Source organism: Penicillium cosmopolitanum (assembly GCF_028827165.1).
Source record: "Penicillium cosmopolitanum strain IBT 29677 chromosome Unknown utg000009l:1.0-9042332.0:1.0-9050551.0, whole genome shotgun sequence".
In the NCBI taxonomy this organism is placed as follows: domain Eukaryota; kingdom Fungi; phylum Ascomycota; class Eurotiomycetes; order Eurotiales; family Aspergillaceae; genus Penicillium; species Penicillium cosmopolitanum.
In genome coordinates, this window is record NW_026622679.1 from 8,901,750 (window position 1) to 8,923,277 (window position 21,528).

At 49.1% G+C, this 21,528-nt stretch overlaps 10 protein-coding genes across 10 annotated transcripts; 4 read left to right on the plus strand and 6 right to left on the minus strand.

Annotated features, from left to right (window-relative positions):
* Positions 1-661: 661 nt before the first annotated feature.
* cbhB (putative 1,4-beta-D-glucan-cellobiohydrolyase) lies at positions 662-2,302 on the minus strand (the record flags this gene model as incomplete). Its single annotated transcript, XM_056636071.1, has 1 exon — positions 662-2,302. The coding sequence occupies one exon, from the start codon at positions 2,300-2,302 to the stop codon at positions 662-664; it is 1,641 nt and encodes a 546-aa protein (XP_056486691.1).
* Positions 2,303-4,036: 1,734 nt separating this feature from the next.
* Positions 4,037-4,663, plus strand: N7509_011435 (uncharacterized protein; the record flags this gene model as incomplete). Its single annotated transcript, XM_056636072.1, has 1 exon — positions 4,037-4,663. One exon carries the CDS (start codon positions 4,037-4,039, stop codon positions 4,661-4,663), a length of 627 nt encoding a protein of 208 aa, XP_056486692.1.
* Positions 4,664-5,226: 563 nt separating this feature from the next.
* On the plus strand, positions 5,227-6,084 carry N7509_011436 (formyltetrahydrofolate deformylase; the record flags this gene model as incomplete). The annotated part of the gene is made up of 1 exon (XM_056636073.1): positions 5,227-6,084. One exon carries the CDS (start codon positions 5,227-5,229, stop codon positions 6,082-6,084), a length of 858 nt encoding a protein of 285 aa, XP_056486693.1.
* A 746-nt stretch (positions 6,085-6,830) lies between these two features.
* On the plus strand, positions 6,831-7,455 carry N7509_011437 (DUF3237 domain-containing protein; the record flags this gene model as incomplete). Its single annotated transcript, XM_056636074.1, has 3 exons — positions 6,831-7,012; positions 7,076-7,156; positions 7,239-7,455. The coding sequence occupies 3 exons, from the start codon at positions 6,831-6,833 to the stop codon at positions 7,453-7,455; spliced, it is 480 nt and encodes a 159-aa protein (XP_056486694.1).
* A 77-nt stretch (positions 7,456-7,532) lies between these two features.
* Positions 7,533-9,543, minus strand: N7509_011438 (transcriptional regulator family TF; the record flags this gene model as incomplete). The annotated part of the gene is given in 5 exon segments (XM_056636075.1): positions 7,533-7,973; positions 8,043-8,349; positions 8,402-9,345; positions 9,362-9,387; positions 9,510-9,543. The coding sequence occupies 5 exon segments, from the start codon at positions 9,541-9,543 to the stop codon at positions 7,533-7,535; spliced, it is 1,752 nt and encodes a 583-aa protein (XP_056486695.1).
* A 464-nt stretch (positions 9,544-10,007) lies between these two features.
* N7509_011439 (M20 family metallopeptidase) lies at positions 10,008-11,558 on the minus strand (the record flags this gene model as incomplete). The annotated part of the gene is made up of 5 exons (XM_056636076.1): positions 10,008-10,237; positions 10,329-10,456; positions 10,523-10,915; positions 10,974-11,356; positions 11,463-11,558. The coding sequence occupies 5 exons, from the start codon at positions 11,556-11,558 to the stop codon at positions 10,008-10,010; spliced, it is 1,230 nt and encodes a 409-aa protein (XP_056486696.1).
* Positions 11,559-12,629: 1,071 nt separating this feature from the next.
* On the plus strand, positions 12,630-14,323 carry N7509_011440 (uncharacterized protein; the record flags this gene model as incomplete). Its single annotated transcript, XM_056636077.1, has 5 exons — positions 12,630-12,790; positions 12,842-12,935; positions 13,007-13,135; positions 13,224-14,069; positions 14,123-14,323. 5 exons carry the CDS (start codon positions 12,630-12,632, stop codon positions 14,321-14,323), a joined length of 1,431 nt encoding a protein of 476 aa, XP_056486697.1.
* A 63-nt stretch (positions 14,324-14,386) lies between these two features.
* On the minus strand, positions 14,387-16,060 carry N7509_011441 (putative flavin-containing amine oxidasedehydrogenase; the record flags this gene model as incomplete). Its single annotated transcript, XM_056636078.1, has 3 exons — positions 14,387-14,545; positions 14,602-15,954; positions 16,010-16,060. The coding sequence occupies 3 exons, from the start codon at positions 16,058-16,060 to the stop codon at positions 14,387-14,389; spliced, it is 1,563 nt and encodes a 520-aa protein (XP_056486698.1).
* A 687-nt stretch (positions 16,061-16,747) lies between these two features.
* On the minus strand, positions 16,748-18,396 carry N7509_011442 (uncharacterized protein; the record flags this gene model as incomplete). The annotated part of the gene is made up of 8 exons (XM_056636079.1): positions 16,748-16,820; positions 16,884-17,312; positions 17,383-17,568; positions 17,722-17,838; positions 17,903-18,088; positions 18,125-18,181; positions 18,260-18,312; positions 18,373-18,396. The coding sequence occupies 8 exons, from the start codon at positions 18,394-18,396 to the stop codon at positions 16,748-16,750; spliced, it is 1,125 nt and encodes a 374-aa protein (XP_056486699.1).
* Positions 18,397-19,221: 825 nt separating this feature from the next.
* On the minus strand, positions 19,222-20,418 carry N7509_011443 (glycoside hydrolase family 28 protein; the record flags this gene model as incomplete). Its single annotated transcript, XM_056636080.1, has 2 exons — positions 19,222-19,680; positions 19,762-20,418. 2 exons carry the CDS (start codon positions 20,416-20,418, stop codon positions 19,222-19,224), a joined length of 1,116 nt encoding a protein of 371 aa, XP_056486700.1.
* Between the last annotated feature and the right edge of the window lie 1,110 nt (positions 20,419-21,528).

Here is a 21,528-nt window from a genome sequence, read left to right on the forward strand (position 1 = left end):
TCTATCTAGTCACAAAGGAAATTCGTCAGGGTCATGCAAGTGCCAATTTCCCGAAAGCCACAAGGAATACGGGGAATAATTTGACTAGATTGGAGACGCGGGGAAAAGAAGTCAATATCCATTCGACCGATGGAAACGAGGTGGCTTGTCTAGTCGGAGGGGCCTCCGCATGGCGTTGCTGCAGAATCCTGCAGTCTGCATGAGCGACACGCTATTCCATATATTATGAATAAATCTCGCTTCCCTGCAGCAACTATTTACAGTCGGCTGACTTCTCTGTCTGCAGGCGCTACCACTAGCGCTGACATGCAGGGGTAGCGGAAGTCAATTGGCAAGGTTTGCGGGGGGGCTTTAAATCACCGAGGATCAAAAAGGTTAAGCACGGGCACTTGAATGACAAGGTTGAGAATCTTAATTAATGAAGTCATCTGATGTTACCTTTAGCATACATTCGTCACCGTGCTCGAGCACTCTAACTACACTAACGAGTCGGTTGACGGTTGATGATTACGTCCCAGGAAAATTAAGAAGTTATGATAAATTGCAAAGTGTTCATCCAAAAGAAGGTCTTATATCGCATTATCCTAACTATCAGCTAAACAAAATTCACCGGGACATTCTGGTTTCCAACTTTCAAGTTCCATCTCTGCTGCAACTTCCCCTACAGGCACTGGGAGTAATAGTCGTTCTGCTTGGTGCAGGTGTATGGACTAGCGCAGGTGGTCGCACCAGTCCAGCCAATTCCACCGCATTGGGCATAGTGAGCCGCTCCAGTAGTGCTCGAGCCGGTTGAGGAAGTGGTCGAGGATGTTTTGGTGGTGGTGGACGTTTTGCTAGTGGTGGATGTTTTACTAGTAGTGGACGTTTTGCTGGTTGTGGTGCTCGAGCTTGATCCACCGGAGGAACCACCAGAGTTATAAGTTGAGCCAATTGGGCCGACCTTTATGTTCGAGTAGACAACGTATGAGTTAGCATCCGCAGTCTCCACAGTTTCGGGATCACCCGAAGAGATATCGCAGGAACCGCGCGCAGCTCCGGGCGTAGTGGAAGAGGCTGTGGTCGGATAAGTGCTGTCGAGCCAGAGCATGTTGGAGTTGTGGTCATCCCACAGACTCATCACGAGGACCATTCCTTCGGCCATGGCAGCGCCCATACCCGCAAGGCCACCATGCTCAGTAAAGCTATCGGTATCTCCAAAGGCCTTCTTCTGAGCCGTGCAGAAATCTGTGGTGATGGAGTTGCCGGTCACACCGCTGACCTTGGAGTCGGACTGGCCGATTACCTCCCCATCTTGCACGTAAAAGCGTTTAATCTCGCTCAGAGTGCCCGAAGAAGTGCCATCGTTGGTGATGAACTGCGTCACAACGGTGAAGGGAGAACTGGTGTCCACAGTCTTGCCCGGTCCATAGAACGAGGTGTTGCCCATACGGTATGGGTTGAAATCACATCCATCAGGATCGCAAGTGCCTGCATATCGGTCAGAGCTGTAGGTACCACCACAGGCATCTGTGGTACATTCAGTCTGAGTAGGGGTGTCGCAAGGGTGGGGAGTGACAGCATTGGAAATTGAATTGGCTTCCCAGACATCCATCTCAGCACAGCAGGAGCCGTGGTTTCCAAGGCCAGAATTCACGTCATTGGCGGATGGTTCCCAGCCCTCAACATTGGCTTCGCCAGAGATGAACTTGAGATCGCGCGGGCACTGCGAATCACAATAACCAGTGCCGTATTTTGCGCCAGCCTTGTTCGTAGGGAATCGAGAAGTGCCACCATCGGCATCCATTGAGACGAAGTAGAGTGCTCCATTGAGACCACAGGGGAGATTGGAGACATCAACATCGAAGGTGAACTCCTGGTTCAGCAGTTGGAACATTTCGTATGTACTATCGTCCTCCAAGAGATAAAGACGAGAGCCGATATTCTTCTGCGATGCGGTGGTGACAAAGTTGAGACGCAGCTCATCACCGCTGGTAGTCACGCCGTAGGTGCTTGAATATGAAGCACCATCGACCGCACAGGAAGATGCACAGGTCACATCGTCGGGACAGAGGGTTGCATCCCAAGTATTGCCTGTATAGCAATTGGTGGATGAGCTAGTGCTGTGAACCCAGCGCCAGTTGGCATCGATGACAACGCTGCCGGTAGTCGATGTGCAACTGCCACTGCTGGTGCACTTGGACCAGGTCAGAGAAGGATGGGTTTCAGTCTGATAAGTGCCAACCTGTTGTGCCTGAGCGGCAACGAGAAAGGCAGACAAGACCAAGGCATTCTTGTAAATGCGGTAAGAGATAGCGGCAGCCATTTTTAATAGATATGATGGAAACTGGAACTGAACTCCAAGTCAATTGTGTCGTTGCAAGAGTTCGTTGGAGTTGGTCACAGATCCCTTTTATATCTACTCGCAATGATGCAGCGAGTAAATAGATGGAATATAGAGCCATTCATCCCGGGAGCCCGGTCCGTTGCACCGCAGTCTCCAAAGTATGATTCTAGGAACTCGATTTCCAAAAGGAGAAGCCAGACCAGTACTCCGCGGACACGGAGACAGCTCCCATACCTTCTAGGCTGCTTGTAGGCTCAATGAGATCATGTTTGTGCTAGGAACTAATCTCCCCACCATGCTTTGAAGAGCCGTGGCGAGATAGCGTCCGTGTCTAGATGAGAGTGAGACAATTTAATAGAGCTCTAGCGTCATGGCGATCATGCTGTTTTGGTCAAAATTGGGCCTAAAATGGATTGAAGCTGCCCTGGGGGTCCCGGATCAGACGGGCTCGCTTGATTCGTGACGGGACTGTTTCTGCACGGATTCTTCAGGGTTCCGTCGGTAATTGTACCCCAGCGGATTTAATCTGCCGGGAGGGGCTTTCCTAGTTTAGCCGCCGCCACTTTGGTGATGCGCTCAGACTCATTGGCAGCCCATTGGGTGTCGTCCGATGGTAGCCTAGGCATGCTGTGAATAACGGACAGCCTACGATCGACTGAGCTGCGGGACTGACCAAAACCAGTCTCCACAGTGGTTTATTGCTAGTGGGACTCTCGGGGTTGCCTAGTGATATTATTGATGATGTCGTATACTAGAGTTACTACTACTATGCAAAGCCTTGAAAAGCACTACGATTTCAAGCTTTCAAGTTCATAATGCATGAACTTAGGCTGAATTATACAAAGCCCTTCTATCAATTTGATAGAAGTTTCGGGGAAGCTTTAGGCTCCGCAATATATATTTAACAAAAAGATATCACCAAATAGGTTAGAATTTCCGGCATCTTATTGGTACTAGTATGCGGGTGGAAACACGCAGAAGCCCGAGTCTTCTTGTTGAGTGATTATTGCCGCGGTTCAAGTTGCATGGCAAAATATTGATCATGGAACTTGAAGTCAAGGGATGAATGAAAAGGGTCGAGGTGGAGTGAGGGTTGAGATGAAAGGTCTCGATAAAACAAAGTCTCTTTGATCTGGGGTATACCTACGCATTGTCAATTTTAATCAACCGGCCATGTGGAGGATGGGGTTGGTTACTTTGTGCACGCTTCCAAATTATTGGGATATGTTAAACTATTCAAAAATCCAACTAAGCTGCACTATCTCCGGACAAAGAGAACAAAAAGAACCACCTCCAATGCCATCGGGTATGAGAACCAAAATAGACTACCTCGATAATAACACAGGATTGGTTGAACAAAAAAGCCCGAAATAATCGATACAAAGAACAACAGCTTTGTTTATTAAGCTATCTTAGGCATTCTTTGTGAACTTGAAAAAGATTGAATATGGTGAGAATGAGACATTGTTTTCGAATAATAGACAAAGACTCCAGATAATGCGGGAGTATGAATGCCATGGAGGCTCGAGGAGCAATGTAAGAATAGTTTATTAGATCGTCGAGTATATTAAGATCAACTTATCCCCGAGATTCAAGAATTAGTTATCAACAATAAGGTAGTCAGCTCCAGCGCCTACTCCGTTCAAACATTATTCAGTGATATTTTCATCATTGTCGCATTCATCATCAGCATCATTAGTCCCATCTTACAGTATGGAATCCCACTTTACCACAGATCAGGGCTATACTGACCCGGATAGACGCCACATGAGCCAGGAGACTGATCCTGAGATCTGTGAGATTTCGCATGAAGAGTGGGCCAGCCAAGAGTTTGATCCAGCGATGTCTGCAATATCGTATGAGGATTGGGTAGAATATGCGCAGATAATCAAGCAGGAAGGGGCCGGCCCAGTGGATCACCAGGTAGACGAGGATGATGCCATTGAGATGCTTTTGCACAGGATGTGCCAAGAGCAGGAGTCTCCAGGGCCGGGACCGAGTTATGATGACCTCGGAGATTTCTCAGTAGGTGAGTATCATTATCCAGAAATGGTGGATTTTACAGTAGGTGAAAATTATTATCTCGAGATGCTCGCAATCTCACAGGAAGATGAAGAGTGGGCCGAGCAGCGCCGACGACTGATGGAATATGAGGCGTGGGACTTGCTATTGCAGAGTCAGACCGAGGTGGCACCAGAAATGCTCATGGAATCAGCATTCCCATTGCCTCAGTCCGAAGTGGTACTTCCGTCGGTGCATCGGATACTCTCGGGCTCGCGGGGGGGCTCCAGTTTGGGGACCATCGCCTTGACTTTGGTCTTGATAACTGACCATTTCTAGCATTGGTAATACAGGAATATCAGCGAGAGACAGAAGAAGAAACGTTGGAATAAAGTGAAGGAATATTTGAAAAAAAAAAGAAGTTACCTACCACCGTACTAGTAGAACCTGTAAGAATTGAAATGTAGTCAGGGGGTGTTATGCAGATGCAGATAGATGTATACGCAATGTATACTTTGGGGCTTTGTTGTATCCAACAATGCAAGCAATCAATGCAAGCAATCAATGCAAGCAATCAATGCAAGCAATCAATGCAAGCAATCAATGCAAATGGGAGGCAAAACAAAGTGTTCAGACGTTTCAAATGTTTCATATAAATCACCAAGCCCCTAGAAGTATAAAGAAGATGATGAAGCAGGGTAATAGTAATAGGCAAAATAGGGTTAATTGAGGTTAAGTTGACTAGTTCAGGCAGTGGGGCCGATCGAATGAGTCAGCGCCGCGATCGGCGGGGGAATTTTGGAATTTGGAGATTTCGACTTCACTTGATCTTCCATTCCTCCCACTTTGCACTTTGCACTTTGCATTGCCTAGCTATATCAAACGGATTCAACACCGTCAAGATGGCCTCCAGCTTTATTCTCACCCTTTCTGGCCCCGATCGCCCCGGCATTGTCCACGCCGTGACCGCGTTCCTGGTCCAGCACAACCTCAACATTGTGGACTCCTCGCAGTTTGGCGACCCCACCTCCCAGCGCTTCTTCATGCGTGTGCGGTTTGCGCCCGCTGGCGATGAGGAACCTACCCTCGATAGCCTGAACAATGCCTTCCAGGCTACCGCGAAGAGCTTCTCTATGGACTTCGAGATCCACCCCACCACCCAGAAGCCCCGCGTGCTGATCATGGTCTCCAAGATCGGCCACTGCCTCAATGACCTCCTCTTCCGCCAGTCGACCGGCCAGCTGAGCATTGAAATCCCCTTGATCGTCTCCAACCATCCGGAATTCGCCGCGCTCGCCGCCACCTACAAAATCCCTTTCTTCCACCTCCCCGTCACGGCCGATACCAAGTCTCAGCAGGAGTCGCAGGTGCTGGAGCTTGTCAGCCAGCATAACATTGATCTGATTGTTCTGGCCCGCTATATGCAGGTTCTTTCCCCGACCCTGTGTGAGGCCATGTCCGGCCGTATCATCAACATCCACCACAGTTTCTTGCCTTCCTTCAAGGGTGCCAAGCCCTACCACCAGGCCTATGACCGCGGCGTGAAGATCATTGGTGCCACTGCTCACTTTGTCACCAGCGACCTCGACGAGGGTCCCATCATTGAGCAGAACGTTGTTCGCGTTGGCCACGGAATGAGCCCCAAGGAGCTGACCCACGCTGGCAGCAATGTCGAGAGCAACGTACTCGCCACCGCTGTCAAGTACTTCGCCGAGCGCCGTGTACTTCTGAACGGACACAAGACTGTTGTTTTCGACTAAATGTCGAGCAATCTATATATTAAGAATACATATTTTCGAATTTCTTGTGTGCCGGCAGAGTAATGTACAGCAATTTGTGATAGCCCATTGGCGATGCCAGCAGAGAAGAACAAGAAAAGAAAAGCAAAACCCACCCTCTAGAATTGAGTCTCAAATTATAAATACCCAATGGCCTGACCATGAACTGAAGCTTGATAGTTTGATTACTAGTATTAATAGACTCCATTGGCTGTGACTTCTTGACGGTGGATTGACTCCGAAAATTGCCGGAAACGGCGACAGGCGGGAGATCCGTGCGAAGCTTGTTTCGATGATGTCAAAGTCTTGCAGTGACAAGTTAATTTGTACTTGTAAGACTTTAGATTAGTTTGACTAACATATAGCTCCTTAGGTTCTCGCTGAAAAAAAAAGCATCAAGCTGCGGTTACCCCGGTCAATGCTGGGTCTTGACGTTCTCTTCTCTTGGTGGCCGATGACCTGATTATATCGCAATTATCATAAAACTAGATGGTAAGCTAATTCGGGAGGCTGAGAACTATTTGCCAAAAGGGAAAAATTACTACTAATAAAGCTCCCCTTCCCCCACAGCCCCAGCAATGAATAGCCGAGGTCATCCACCGGGAAAGCCGGGGTGGAGAGAGTGGGAGGTGGAGAGGCCGTGGACCCCAGTTTGCCCTACGTAACCCCTCGTTCTCCCTAGCAAAGCAGGATAGAAGACTGAAAACTTACATCTCCTGTCACTTATCATGGAGACTATTGCACCCCCTCCCAAGCTAAGCCATTTGTTTACCCTCCGTTGTGCGGTTGACCCGCCCATGGAGATTGGCAAAGGTCCTTATGGGCGACGTCGATGCGTACCGATTGTGTCAGGCTCAGTAAGCGGGCCACATTTCAAGGGTGAAGTTGTGCCTGGTGGGGCTGATTTCATGTATGTGCGACTTGTTCACTAGTATGTGAACTCAATCGCTCATCAATATCTATACGAGTCTAGGCTGGTGGAGGATAATCAGACAACACACGTCAACACCAGTTATGTGATCAAGAGCGACGACGGCGCATTCCTTTATATTCGGTAAGTCTATTCTAGTTCTCATAGGAATGGGTTTAAGGGAGATGACGAGCTAGCTCCCATGGAAGATACTGATATCAAGCAGGACCGAGGGCACCCGCGCAGGGGCGCCCGAAGTGCTGCAGGCGCTCATGGAAGGTGGCCCCGTTGATCCCAGCAAGTATTGGTTTCACCTCCACGTGAAGATCGAGACGGGTGATGAGAAATATAAGTGGATGAACGATCGGGTCATCATTGGAAGGGCAACTCGAGCAAAAGGTGAAGTGGCATATGATGCATACTTCTTGGAGAACTCTCCGTGAAGAGGAAGACGACGGGGAGGCATCAACACATTAGTGGTCTATAGACATTATTAGATATACAAAAATCCACCCTCACATCATTGCACATGCAGGCGCTGCAACAGCAGCTCCGCCAGATTGGCATAACATCCTTGGCCAACGTCCTGCTGAGCTAGAATTTGATCTGCAATCTCATTGGCCCACATGCATTCACAGTGAAACCCGCGTAGTTCGAAGAGGCGCTGCCTTAACCACGCCCGTTGGTTCGGGTCTTCGGTTTCAATGATGGCCATCATCAGAGGCCAGTGCAGTCGTCGCAAGGGTCGACTATCGGGGGCGAACTGCTTGTGGAGAATGTCGATAATTCCGTGGGTGGCTTGGCGGTGCATGGCCGTGGGTGGCTTGTCGACAGACAGCAGCCGGCGGTGGAAGAGAATCTGAGCGTAAAATGTACAGACGGCCATGTATATTGTGTTGAGTGTACGTCGGGCTGAGACTGCACCGGCGAATTTCGCAGTGATAAAGAGGTCGGAGAATTTCTAATCAATGATATACGTCAGTTGGTGTTGGCTAGTGGAGATGCGATATTTGGAATGAATGAAGCTCACATCACGCGTGGCAAGGATGTCTTGCAAGAGTGTATCGGCGGATTCCTTGGCAGCCTCGGGATCCACGAGCATCTTCCACGTCCGGTGGCGCATAGTAAAGCCTGCATGGAGTAGCTCTAAGGCACGATAATTTTCGATATCATCGAGGACCTCCTGGTCAGGGTATTGTTCACCCCAGAAGCATCGCCCCCAGAGGCGAGCACAGCGATGGAGGTGATCCGGCTGAAGGGCTGGGTTTTTTGATTCCAGAACATAATCATTTAGGGATTCGGTTAAGCCCATGGGGCGAGAGCTCGCATCAATATATCTAGGATTGAATTAGTGATCGGTACTATCAGAGGCGGACGGAGGCTGCGCACAAGATCCACAGAAGGAATTGCTCTGGGATGAAGGAAAGCTTGGAGACTGCATTGTTATCTGGAGTTGGAGATCCGCGCTCCAAGGAGAAAAAGACGTCATTGATGTCCTTGAGACGAAAAAGTTGCGGATGGGATTCCAGCAGGGAACGCACCCCGTGGAGATGTAACTGCAGATGCCGCACCGAGTGGCCAAACTGCCATTCGTATGTGACCATGAGAAACATGGTTGCGAAAATGATTTCCAGCTCTTCCACGGAAACGTTCCGCCGCGGGGTCTCGAGAAGTTGCCGGAACTCCTTGACAGCGAGGCTGTAGTGGTAACGTCCGTGATCTTCCGCGGTGGGACGACCGGGAGATCTGACCACCAATCCATCACGATGCATGTCACTTGCGGAAAGGGCCAGGATCATGCGCATGATGACTTTGTTTGTAGCGGCGGGACCTTCGTAAAGGTAGCAGAAGCTGCTCCAATTCCACCCTTTCATATAATAGTAGACGATGGACGAGGAAGGGAAGTATTGAAAGTATTTATGATCGTGTTCCGTGAGGGTTAAGGAATTGGCGCAGGCGATTTTGTTGGTGTTTAGCGGTGGGTAGAGGGGAGTCGGGATTCGCGCCTGGGCGGCGGCAGGTGGGAAGAAGGCTGGTAAATGGGGGGCGACATCCAGCGTCACCGGATCCCCAGGCCAGGAGACTGGCGAGAGGCCATTGGGCAAGGAATTTGGGCGGAGATCAAGATCAAGATCAAGATCGAGGTCGAGGTCCAGGTCCAGGTCCGTAAGATCACCGGCCTCCGAGGTTGGCCAAGGAGCTTCTAATGAAATCTCGTCGGTGGTCGGAGCGGGTTGAAGATGGCGGATTTGGGCACTGCGACCGCGTTTGACGGGGACCCCCCCATTCGCAACTGAGTCGCAAGTTGAGGCAGCGCTTGCAAATGGGTTGCTCTTCGCCACATTTTACCTTCCGTCGGCGACAGGTACTGCAGCCTATGAAGAAATTGTTAGAATTGATAGATCAGATCAGATCAAATCGGAGGTGGAGGGGGAGGGGGAGATCGAGTCAAAATCGGGACTAAAGCCGCATGAGGGATGCAGATGCGAGAACGAACCATTCTTTGAGCGCGGCGCGTTGCGACCGGACATGAATATGCAATCCCCCGCCACGTCGAAAAGGCAAGAGCCGGCCGCATGAATGGTAGGGGGAGGGGGGAGTGGGAGAGGAGGAGGAGGCCGGGGGGGGGGGGTGTCGAGATATAGAGTATTGAATGTGAGTTGGAGTAGATGTGGAGAAGAGAAGTGAGGTCAGTTCTGGGTTTGGCAGTCACAGGCAGTCGCAGTCACGGGAGTCACTCAGTGAATCTGCAGTGGTTGAATCATCGAAGGAAGGTGCGCGGGTGTGGCGAGTGGCCTCAGGCAGGACGGCAGTTGCGACTGACGTGCGGAGAAGATCAAATGCCGAAGTATAGCCGAAGTATACAGCATAGCATAGTATAACATAGCATAACATAGAACATTATAGCACTATAGTATAGAATATAATATAGAGTAGGGTAGGGCATAGTACAGATAAGTATTTTATGATAAGTATTTCATATTGCATTCCCATTCTACCCCTCGATCTCCTCCCTCCACTGCTGATGCGCCCTCGCAAACAATCCATCATCACTAAGCATCTCCCACCCGATTAACGCCAGCGACTTGCCCACCACAATAGCCTCCGGATGTGCCTCGTCAGTCCCAGCAGAGGCTGCAAAGGACGGATGATGAGGGAATGTATTTTCCGGTGTCGGAATTCCAAACATCGTATGCAATGTGGGCGTCACATAGCTAACATTGCCTATTACAAAATCACAAAATCACCCCAGTTAGCATACGAGTAGTAAGTATTCGGAATACCCAGCTATCAATTGATCCATAACAGAACATACCAATATCAGAAGATGCGGTGAGCACCTTATCATGCCGTTTCAGCACCTTGCGACCGTACTGATCCATGTGCGCCTGATATCGTTCGCACAGAGTATCGTTCAATCGCACATCGGTATAGAGTTCGTCCCTGCATGCCGCTCTTCCGTTAGTCATCGCCTCTATATTGCATCGATATTATCTCGATATCACTTACTCTTTAATCCGAACTTCACAACCTGTAGCCAAAGCCCCCGCTTGAATACAATTGCGCACTTTCGACACCAAACTGTTCAGTCCCTTGAGTGACGGACTTCGAACTTGCCAGATCGCTTCGGTGTGTTCGGGGATCACATTCGCCACCGTGGGAACATCGGTGAAGGCACAGTGAATACGTTGTTCGGGAAGAATCTGCTGGCGTAATACCGACACATTGTTATATGCAGAGACCAGGGCATCGAGGGCATTGATGCCATCCCACGGGTTACCTCCGGCGTGAGCGCTCTTGCCGGTGAACTCGCAGGTGATCTTTTTACGTGCATTCATCAGTGTTCCCGCGATTCCCTCGGCATCTCCTTGATCTGCAAATAGCTTTTTTGGTCCGGAGTGACTGTATATCTTCTACGTCAGAGATGCAAGCTCAGAACTGGGGTAGGTGCAACACCTACGCCATGAGGGAAATATCCACGCCCTTGTAGGCCCCGGCTTCGATCAGGTCAGCCTTGCCTCCGCCATTTTCTTCGGCAGGAGTTCCAAGTAATTGTGTCCGGCCAGGAATGCCATACTTTTTCAACACAAAGGAGAGGGCAAGAAAGGCAGCGATACTGCTAGTGGCGATGAGATTGTGACCGCAGGCGTGACCGATGTCAGGGAGAGCATCGTATTCCGCATTGAAATTGATCAATCGTCCACCCGAACCACTCAGAGCTTCAAAGGAAGTATCGAGACCATAGGCATGACGGGTCACTGAAAATCCCTGCTTCTCGAGGAAATCGCAGATTGTATCATGCGCGCGATGTTCGTTGAATGCTAGTTCAGGGTTCGACCAGATCTAAGGAGCGATCACCAGTCAGATATTGTGTACCCTTAAACCTGGGCTGGTATGCAGTTTCCTTAAAGACTAAGCCAGTCCGTAATGGGGGAAAATCTCCACTTACCTCATGATTGACCTTGCGCAGAGAATTATGCAGTTCCTCGAGGGCTAGGTCTACGGACGCCCGAACGTCATCAATACCTAGAGCCGAGATAGTCATGTTGGGATATTATGATAAATGCACAGAGATAGTGAAGGAGATGGAGAATAGGCGTGGATATATGAAAAATGACAAAAAAAAAGGGAATGAATATGCATGTAATAGTTACAGGAGAGGGGCAGTGAAGAAACCCCTCCGTGGGGTCACATCCGAGCCTTCGTCCAAGCGTGAGACAAACAGATCCCCACTGTTTGCCGATACCCAAGTTATCGCTGATAATGAATCATATCTGTGTTTTGATAGCAAGGAGCGGAATAAGATCCTCGACTTTCCGGCTTTGGCGAGCTGATCAGTCATCCATAAGAGGTCCAGCCGCCGGTCGGCAACGTGGTGGATCTTCCCCGCGGAGTAAATCTGTGGGGTAAAGACTAAATATGTACAGCGAACCCCTGGTGACGACGGAGTTGCTAATCACGCCAAGTAAACATCAAATATCATCCATGCGAATGGCGATGTAAGGATAGGCAAGTGGGTTGCCGACCAGAGGAGACCGGGACTGATTGCCGACGTCGTTCGCGTATTATTGGTGGAACAGCCGAGAAGAAGTCCTAATCTCGGGTCCCCAGGTCCAGCCGATATCGAGTCTGGGGCAAAAAGGTGATCATAAGCATACTGACACAGAAAGGATGCTGTGGACGGCACTTGTTAGCACCTAGAGTCGCTGACGATTGCCGATTTTCCTGCCCGTCTAGAGTGGTCTAATTATCTGGTGGCGCTCATCATTATCATATCGAAACTGACCTTGAACGATACAGAAAGCTGCCCGGATTCGCCAAGCGACTGCGGCGGCCCAGGCACGATAATCAAAGCTGTCTCTGATATTCGTCAGGTCCTATCGCCACCAAGCCATGAGGGGTTTGGCGTGCGAGTAGATCACCAATCCTTCTGTAAGTTTATAACCCTGGCCTGATCACACAATGGAAGAATTTGAATCACTCTATATATACGCGAATTAATCTCTTTTGCGGGGCAATCAGTGATCTGCCTGCTCCCATTCCCAATACTATTCTTCCTCTGTGGCATCCACCCCTGAACATTTGTTGACCTACCATCCGGTTTCATCCATTAAAAATGGAGAAAAAGGACATGCCGCCAGATCAAGACACACCGGGTCTTGACATGGTGAAGATGGGCTCTACCCCTGCCGCTCGTGATGTCGACTTTGGCCAAGTGCTAGAGACCACATCCACACCAGAGCTTGAGAGAAAGGTCCTGTGGAAATTAGATCTATAGTGAGTCAACATGATCATTCAAAAATAATCTCTCTAACATAGTCCTTCCAGCTTGATTCCGTTAATGGGATTCTGTTACATGCTACAATACATGGACAAGTTGGCTTTAAGTCAAGCGACATTATTTAACCTGGCAGAAGACTTGGTACTCAACCTTCCTTTGTTCTGATGTTTTGCTGTTTGGCATGAGACTAACATTACCTGTTTGAGTCATAGAACCTCCAAGGTACTGAATACAACTGGTCCTCCGCCATCTTCTACTTTGGCTACTTTGCCTGGAGCTGGCCGAGTAGTTACCTCGTCGTTCGTCTGCCTTTAGGAAAATATTTGGGGATGGCCGTTTTTGTATGGGGGGGGTGTCTTGATGTGCCACGCTGCATGCACCAATGCTGCCGGGCTTATGGCCGCGCGTTTCTTCCTTGGTGTTGGAGAGGCATCCATTGCCCCTGGATTTGCCTTGATTACTGGCATGTTCTACAAGCGAGAAGAGCAACCTGCCCGACAAGCTGCTTGGTTCATTGGAAACTCAATCGCCACAGTAATCGGAGGTCTCGTCGCTTATGGTATTGGATTGATCCATAACAACACAGTCAATAACTGGCAGCTACTCTTCCTGATTCTCGGTGCGATTACTTCCGGATATGGGTTTATCCTCATTGCGTTCCTCCCTGATTCGCCTGCCAAAAGCATTTTCCTCGACAAGACCGAGAAAGCGGTTGCGATACAGCGTACCCTTAGCAACAAGACTGGCGTCCTAGACACAGGAAAGTTCAGATGGGGCCAAGTATGGATGGCCGTCAAGGACCCTCAGACATGGCTCCTGGTGTTGTATACGCTCTGCGTAAACTTCTGCAATGGGGGCATAACCAGCTTCTCCTCCATCATCATAAATGGATTCGGATTCTCAAAACTTCAGTCCCTTCTGATCCAGATGCCAATCGGCGCAGCACAGCTAGTCTTTCTCGTTTTGACATCTGGATTCGCCACACTGGTTCGCCAGACCCGTATCTTCATGATGATTCTCAACACAACTGTTTCTATGATCGGCATGATTCTCATCTGGAAATTGGGTGCAGACAACCAGGCAGGAAAGATGACAGGGCTTTGCTTGGGTGCCGTTTTTGCCGCAAATATTCCTCTGTCACTTAGCCTCATCAGTTCGAATGTGGCCGGATTTACCAAAAAGAGCACCGTCAGCGCCTTGATGTTCGCAGCCTACTGTATTGGCAACATAGTCGGTCCCCAATTCTTCCTCCCCAAAGAAAAGCCAGTTTACGCGGTAAGTTGTCACCTTTATAAATTTTGCTCTCAGTCGCGGCTAATCGATAATAGACCGGAATTAAAGCCGCCATGTCTGGCCTCATCTTCGGAATATTCTTTCTTATTTGTTTGTACGTATACTATGTATACGAGAACAATCGACGAGACAGAGTCTACGGCTCGACGGCAGAATTGACTGAAAGAGAGGAATTACAGGACGAATTCTCCAACAAGACAGATCATGAGATAGAAAGTTTCAGATATGTACTTTGATTAACCAGATGGAGACTTAAATAGTACTTCCGCTGTGTATATATGATAATGAAGAGACCCCAACTATGTTTGCTTTGCCTTTCCTTTCTTGTATCGCGTACCATGGCAGACAAGTAGGTACTTGGCAAAAAAGTCTTCCGCGAAATCATCAAATGGCTCGTATGCGGCACCTAGCTGGTAGGCTGCCGCAATTCCTGAAATACAGGCAATTTCATGCATATTCTATAATATATTGTTAGCGTAGTACAGGAAGCGCATTGCGATTTTGCAGTACTCACCACCATTGTCCAGCTACCAGCATACAAAGTCCGATTCTGCCCGTTGATAAACATCATACCTGGCACAACTCGTAGATAATGCTGCCAGCGGTGACCAAACTGATGCCACCATTTGCGTGCAATAACCTTGGATGGTTCAATCTCATTCCACGTCCACAGATCCTTTTGTTGATCGTTGAGATAAATGGTTTGAAAGATATGCTTTTCCAGGGGTGATGGTGGGAGACCTTCTCCCAATCGTTCACGAAACTGGTGCTGGTAATTCGTACAGTCAAAGCCCATCTCAATCTTATCGGGATCCGACACAAATGAGTGAGTAAAATACATCGGTCGGAAACCCAGCCACCCGTCCTTTTGGCAAACGGGCTGTTGCTCGGCAAATGAAATTTGATCCTCTCGCTTCTTGGTCGAGGGCTGTGCACACAGGGCCGGATCATACTGAGCTTCAAAGATAGATTGAAAGTAGTTCGCGTCGGAATGAGTGATGGTGATATCGTTGAAAAATTTCACCCCTTCTAGAACGTACTTTTCGCGCCAGGTCGCGTGGCGATCCAAGAGCTTCTTTGCTTCGTCGGCTGGGCAGCAGAATACCAATTCATCGAATGTTTCGGTCGGGTTATCCCCTTGCGAGGAGATATAAGTATTTTCAGACTTTGAATGAATCACAACACCTTTCTTGCCCCTTTCCAATATTGCGACTGAGGTATTCATGCGGATGTCAACCCCTTTAGAGCGCAGGTCTGCCGCCCAATCGCCATAAAAGTTGCTCAGGTTTGGAAATGTATACATCAGTGGAAGATTGGGAAGAAGAGTATCAGAGTCGTAATCCCATAGTCTCATCTGCGGGTCATCGAAGAGACGCTCGAGTAGCACACTCGACACATTGGGTGTCTGGTTCCCCGTGCCGAGAAATAATGCCAGTAAAGGTAGGACCATTTTGTTGCTGAAGTCATTACTAAAGCGAAATATCTTGAGAATTGCCTTGACTGGCATGATACCAAGCAGGGGCATCAAGTATTTGATGAATTTCAGGACGCGGCCCAGCTTCTTGATCTCCCGCGAGTGATGGTCGACCAAGGCGCTCGGGAACACGTTGGTCCAAAAGTTGTTGCGTCCCTTACCAAAGGATACCTGCAGTTTAACCGGCTGCGGTTCGTAGCCATAGCTTCGAAAAAATCGAAATGTATGTCGAAAAATCGCCGAGCCACCCTGAACACCGTCGTTCAGCCAGCTAGCACCATGTTGGGACTCATCCAGAGCAATCGAAGTGGCTTGACCACCCGTATGAGAATCAGTGTCAATGATCGTCACATCAAAAATCTCTGGGTGGTTGGCCAAAGTAGACGCGCAGGACTAGATGTATGTTGTTAGCATCGACTGGAGATTTAATGTGGTCGAGGGTAGTCACCATCCCGGCAGCACCAGCTCCAATAATCAGCACTTTCTTCTTGCCTGTCATAATTAATAAAGCCGACTGTTGGGATTATATTATAAATTGAGAGATATCGTCAGACGTAAATTGAGTCTTTCTGAGAAATATTTTCGGTATTTAGCAGCAAGGGAAAAAAAAGCAGGGCGACGCGGTGGTGATGTCAGGCCGGCGCATTCCTGACGATGCGCCAATCAACGAGTGGAACCGGGTTAGGGCTGGTTTGGCCAGGTGAAGATGACCATGGGGAGATATAAAGGCTGGGGGCAAATGGAAATAGTAGAATAAAGTGGCTGCAATACCAACGGTGTAGAATCTTGAAATTGGAAAAAAAAGAACCGATAGTGAAGGTTCGTGGGTAAAGAGAATGATCATGATCGTGCCGATCGATCGTACGGCATACCACAGTACGGCGCGCCTTGATCCGAGTAGGAACTTTAGAAGTCTGGCCAGAGGTGCTGCCAAAAAGAATGAGCAGAATCTCCCAAAAGCAAAATCAAAGAAACGTATACGGGCGCATGCCAGGTGAGATTCAGGGGTTGAGGGTAAAATCACAGGCAGAACATGATAGGCATGATATGTACAATGATATGTTAAAAGATATGTACAATGATATCATGATGCACGCCGAGCAATTGTAATTCAACTTGAACTCCAATGTTATTCCATGCACTTACTCACCAGGTGGCCAAAGATAAGGGGAACAAGTAACGACAACTATTTCTTCTCAGTCTCTTTCCCCCTTCCTGTCGTCTCGTTCGGCAAGGGCTTGCGAGCCCAGACTCGTCGTCTGTTGAGGTCAGTCATAGCTCGTAAAAATTGACATACTTCATTCGATGGTGTGATCACTTACGCGCGCTGGTAGGCATGATAGCGGGGCGTCCTGAGCTCTTTGCGCATATTGGCCACATAGACCTGAACTTCCTCCTTAGTCCACGGGACGGGCGATCCAAACTTAGTGAGGAGCCACATGCACCAGCCCTCCATACCGGAAAGCCAATGCTGAGCGTTCAAGGTGCCAGCCTCCTTGTATTTCTTGTCGCGTGGCCAGGGCCCAATAGGCCATTTGTAATCCTTTTCCTGAATATCGACGAAACCAGCCTTGCGAATTGAGTCGGTCATTTTGTCAATGGCATCGAGATCGCGACCACTCTTCTTCGCTGCCTCCCTGGTGTTGATACCCCATGAATGAAGGATACTGTCCTCAGGGATACTTCCATCGTCAGTCGTAATGACGGGACTAGCCTCTACCTGCTCAATCCAACCACCGGGACGCAGGTTGCTATGATTGAGATTTGAATTAGCATCGTGATGGCTGAATGACCCGGACATGATAATCGAGAGATACCCACTCGTAGCACCGCCTATAAATCTGATTCCATTCCGGATCGCTGAAGGAGCCTATCATGATTCGCATGTAGATCAGATCAAATGGTTCACGCCAAGTCCAGGGCTGGAGAGCATCGTCAACTTCCAGAACGCAGTTAGGGGGCATCCACGCAACAGGGGTGGGAAAAGATCGACCCCGCGAACGGTTGCTGGATGACTCAATATTCAGTAGGGAGATACAGAAGACCCACGGGGTAATATATTCCACTCACCGTCCGGAAACATGTCGGCTACATCGCTATTATTGCCATCAGCAAAAGTGCGCAATTACGTAAGGTTGTGATTTTCGCTGGAAAACCTACATGGCCCAGACACCTTTGCCAGTGCCAAGATCGAGAATGTGCTTCGGACTTTTGACGATAGGCGACCGAAAGAGAGGATTATTCCTCTCCGAGTCGAGGACGAGGGTGAGTAGGTGGCTGTGACCAACTTTAGCAAAATGTTCGGTGATCGCCTATTAATTGGAATAGCGGATAACCATACCCGGCCTCATAGGTTTCGAACATTTGATCGTCGGATGGTAGGCTGCATGCATTCTTTGTCAGGGACCGAAAGTAAACAAAGAAAAGAAAGAAGGAGAGGAGTTTAATTTGCAGATGTGTACATGTATTCCTCACTGCGAAGCGATTGATACCTGGTCGATCGCTCGGATTAGCCCGAATCATCCAACTTGAGGGTAGTGGCCATTTAGTTTGCAAAACTTACCGACGACCATTTTCTAGCAGCCCACGATAGATCGAAGAGCCGATGGAAGTGGTTTCCCTAGAATAGTTAGTCCGATTGTGATAGATCTACTCCAATTACTCGGAGAGAGGATGCACGTGGTGCACGGAGACGCACGACTGCCAATCATCTGGGTAGGAGTTGTCATCATTTTCATATAGGTCCGGATCCTGCAAGCTTGGTCAGGAACTTGGTTGATGTAGTGACTGGAAACCCAGGGGGAAACACACGACGGCAATGGATTGGTCGGCCATTGTAGTTGTTGGTCTCCCAAAAACCCAGGGTTGTAGAGTTTTAAAAGGATGGTAAAAGAGGAGGAATAATGACAGAACTGAAGCGAATAACCCCCGCCTGAGCGTGGCCTGTTAGAATTGCTGGATTCAGTTTAGCAGCGGTGGAGATGTATCTCTATTGGGGATTAGCGCAGTCGCAGGATTGCAGTCGCAGGGCACTAGCAGGGGCATAGATGCATGTGTCTCTACTACGGAGGACGCAGCCAGGAAAGCGTTTAACGGTCGGAGAAAATTCCATCAAATCATTAAATTGCAGAGAAAGTCCAGCAGGTGACGGTTCACGGTATGCAGCGCGGGGTGTAGCCCTGCATTTCTACATCCAGTTGAGGAGACGATAAAGTTTTATGTCCAACCTTACTAGGTTTCATGCGAGCTCGCCGTTACGGTGGATCCCGGGAGGATCACTTGGAATCCGTCGATTCCTATTAGTGGAAATCAATTCGACTAGTACTCCGAGTCCATTAGGGAATTCCTCGGCGGATACTGACCCCGGGGAAGCTGAGATAAACTTTGAATGCTGTGGTTGCTTATCTTGAAAGGTTTGCAAGCGACGAGGTTCGATCGCGAGAACAAACCTGAATGTTCATTGGATATCTCAAGAAGACCAACGCCTTAACCACTCGCCAGTATTACGGGAAACAGAAAGGTAAATATACTAGTTATATTCAACCTCATCCTACCTAGGAGTGTCGACGGTGTTGAATAGTATGAATAGTATGAATAGTGTAAATAAACATATAATTCACAGAGATCCAATGCCAATAGCGTTCCTGATTTTGGATGTGACTAGCAGGACGCGCCCGAAGGAACATTCTCGCAATCGTCGCTGGTAGAGCCGCCGGTCAGACTGACATCGCCCCAAGTCCAGTCGGTACAGCTGTCCTCGGCGCACATGATGTACACCTCCACCGCATCATCCTCGAGCGAACCGATGATGCCATCCACGGTGAGACCGGTGATTGGAACACCATCCGTTGGCGTACCGGTAGGCGAGCCATTCTCGTAGTCCTGCTCGATCACGACGCCGTAATCGGTGATACCCGAGAGAGTGATGTCCGAAAATGTCACATCGCTGACCGAACCAGTAGCATCATAGGTTGTCTTGATACGGATTCCATTGGCCGAGTCACTCACGGTGGAGTCGGTGATAGTGACATTCTTCACGGTGTTGTCATCGCGGTCGCCAACGGAGCCGATGGAGAGACCGTGGCCGCCAGAGCAAGTGGCCCCACTCCAGTAGATGTTCTATTATAATGAACAATACAGTTAGCAAATTCCATCCGCGGTTTGAACTGTGTTACACGCTGAAGGGAAGAACGCGCTCACCTCGCCAGAGTTGATGGCTAGACAATCATCCTGGTTCTTGACAGTCGGGTTCGTGATGGTGATATAGGTGGACTCGCTGATATCAAAGCCGTCGGTGTTGTGGCCACCATTGTCGTCGCCGTCCGAATTATCGATGGTCACATCCTCAATGACGAGGTTGTTCGACTGGACACTGATGGCTTGCACGGGAGTATTTTTGATGGTCAAGCCGGAGATGGTCGAGTCATCGAGGGAGTGAGCATAAAAGAACTTGGGCTTGGTTTTCCCGCCATTGGTTCCCTCACTGTCCCACCAGCGAGAGCCGTCACCGTTGATCACGGCTCCGTCATTGGCCGTCACGGTGATACTGGAGCCGGAGATACGAATCAGAGGACCCTTCCATTCTTCGTATCCAAAGGTTGTGGTGCCGTCAAAGATCACCTGAGTGCCATCGCTCAGATCCGACAAATCGAGCGTCTCCCCAGCTGGGACCTCGATATCGCTCAGGACGATCGTAGAGCAGTCAGACTTACTGGCCGAGGCGCTAGCTGCCTCGGTGAACGTGCAGGTTGAGGAAGACCTTTTGGTGAAATCGGAAACACGCGAGGGGGCGGGAGCAGCGGCGGCCAGGCTGGCAGCGGCAGTGATCAGCAGCAGATGTGAAAGAAGGGAAGGCATTGTTCTGTTCAACAGAAGGAATAATCAAAAGAATGAGGCAATTCTGGTCAACAGAATAGGAATGAAAAACGAGTGAACGGAGAGACTCAAGCGGCTCAAGATAGGATCCCAGCCAAGTGTTCTCGTTCCGCCGAGCATTTTATAGCGTGAGTGGGCATACTGTGTAGTATACAGAGTATGCTAAACTTGATTGAGCACTGCGAAGCTTTCACACGACGCCAGGGGGCGTTGGATCCCGGAAGCTGGTCTTTGGGCGGGTACTCCTTAGCAATTTCCAAGTCGACAACAGGGGCGTGGGAGGAGCTTGATGGCTGGTGGGCCTGGATTAATCTCTGACAACCGTCCCTCTCTGAAACCGAAACGAGCAATGATAAACATTAGGCTGCATTAGGTGGACTCGGAAGAAATCTCCAGAAGATAAGCCGGACCTTGGGACATGGCGTGGGTGCTAGTCGCCAGAGCCACTCCTTTGTGAACGTGGTGGAAAATCCAGCTGAGCAGTGGTCGATATTAATGTCGGAAGCTCTGGTATTTAGTAGTAGTACTACTAGTAGTACTAGTAGTAAGTGAAAGTAAAGTGGAAGTGAAATGGAGCTTGAAGTAGGAGTGGGTAATCTTCGGGTAATATTTCGGACAACACAACCGGCTGGAGTATACTCGTATACTCGTAACTACTAGTAGTATAACCCACTCAATTTTACTTATTGCATTGGTACTAGTAGTACTCGTACTCAGATTATTGAATCATGCCATGCCAGTGGTAGTACTAGTTGTTCATTCCAAGGTTACTACTAGTAGTAGTTATACTATAGTTAGATATATTCATGGATTAACTAGCACTCCGAGTCCAGTACCACTTAGACCCTGCCCAGGTGCAATAATATCACTCCTACCTAGTAGAACTATCGTGATCGACCGGGTATTACTACCACCAAGCTCTTCTAGCATAAAACTACTACTCTACTAACTACTACCCGCTCGTAGGCTCGTACATACTACAGTTATGTACTGCTGACACTCACGTGACTACTTTCACCGCTGTACGCTTCCAGTCACATGACTGGTGTCTCCAATCTCCACTGGCATTTCTCCAATTCACCCCTCCTCCTT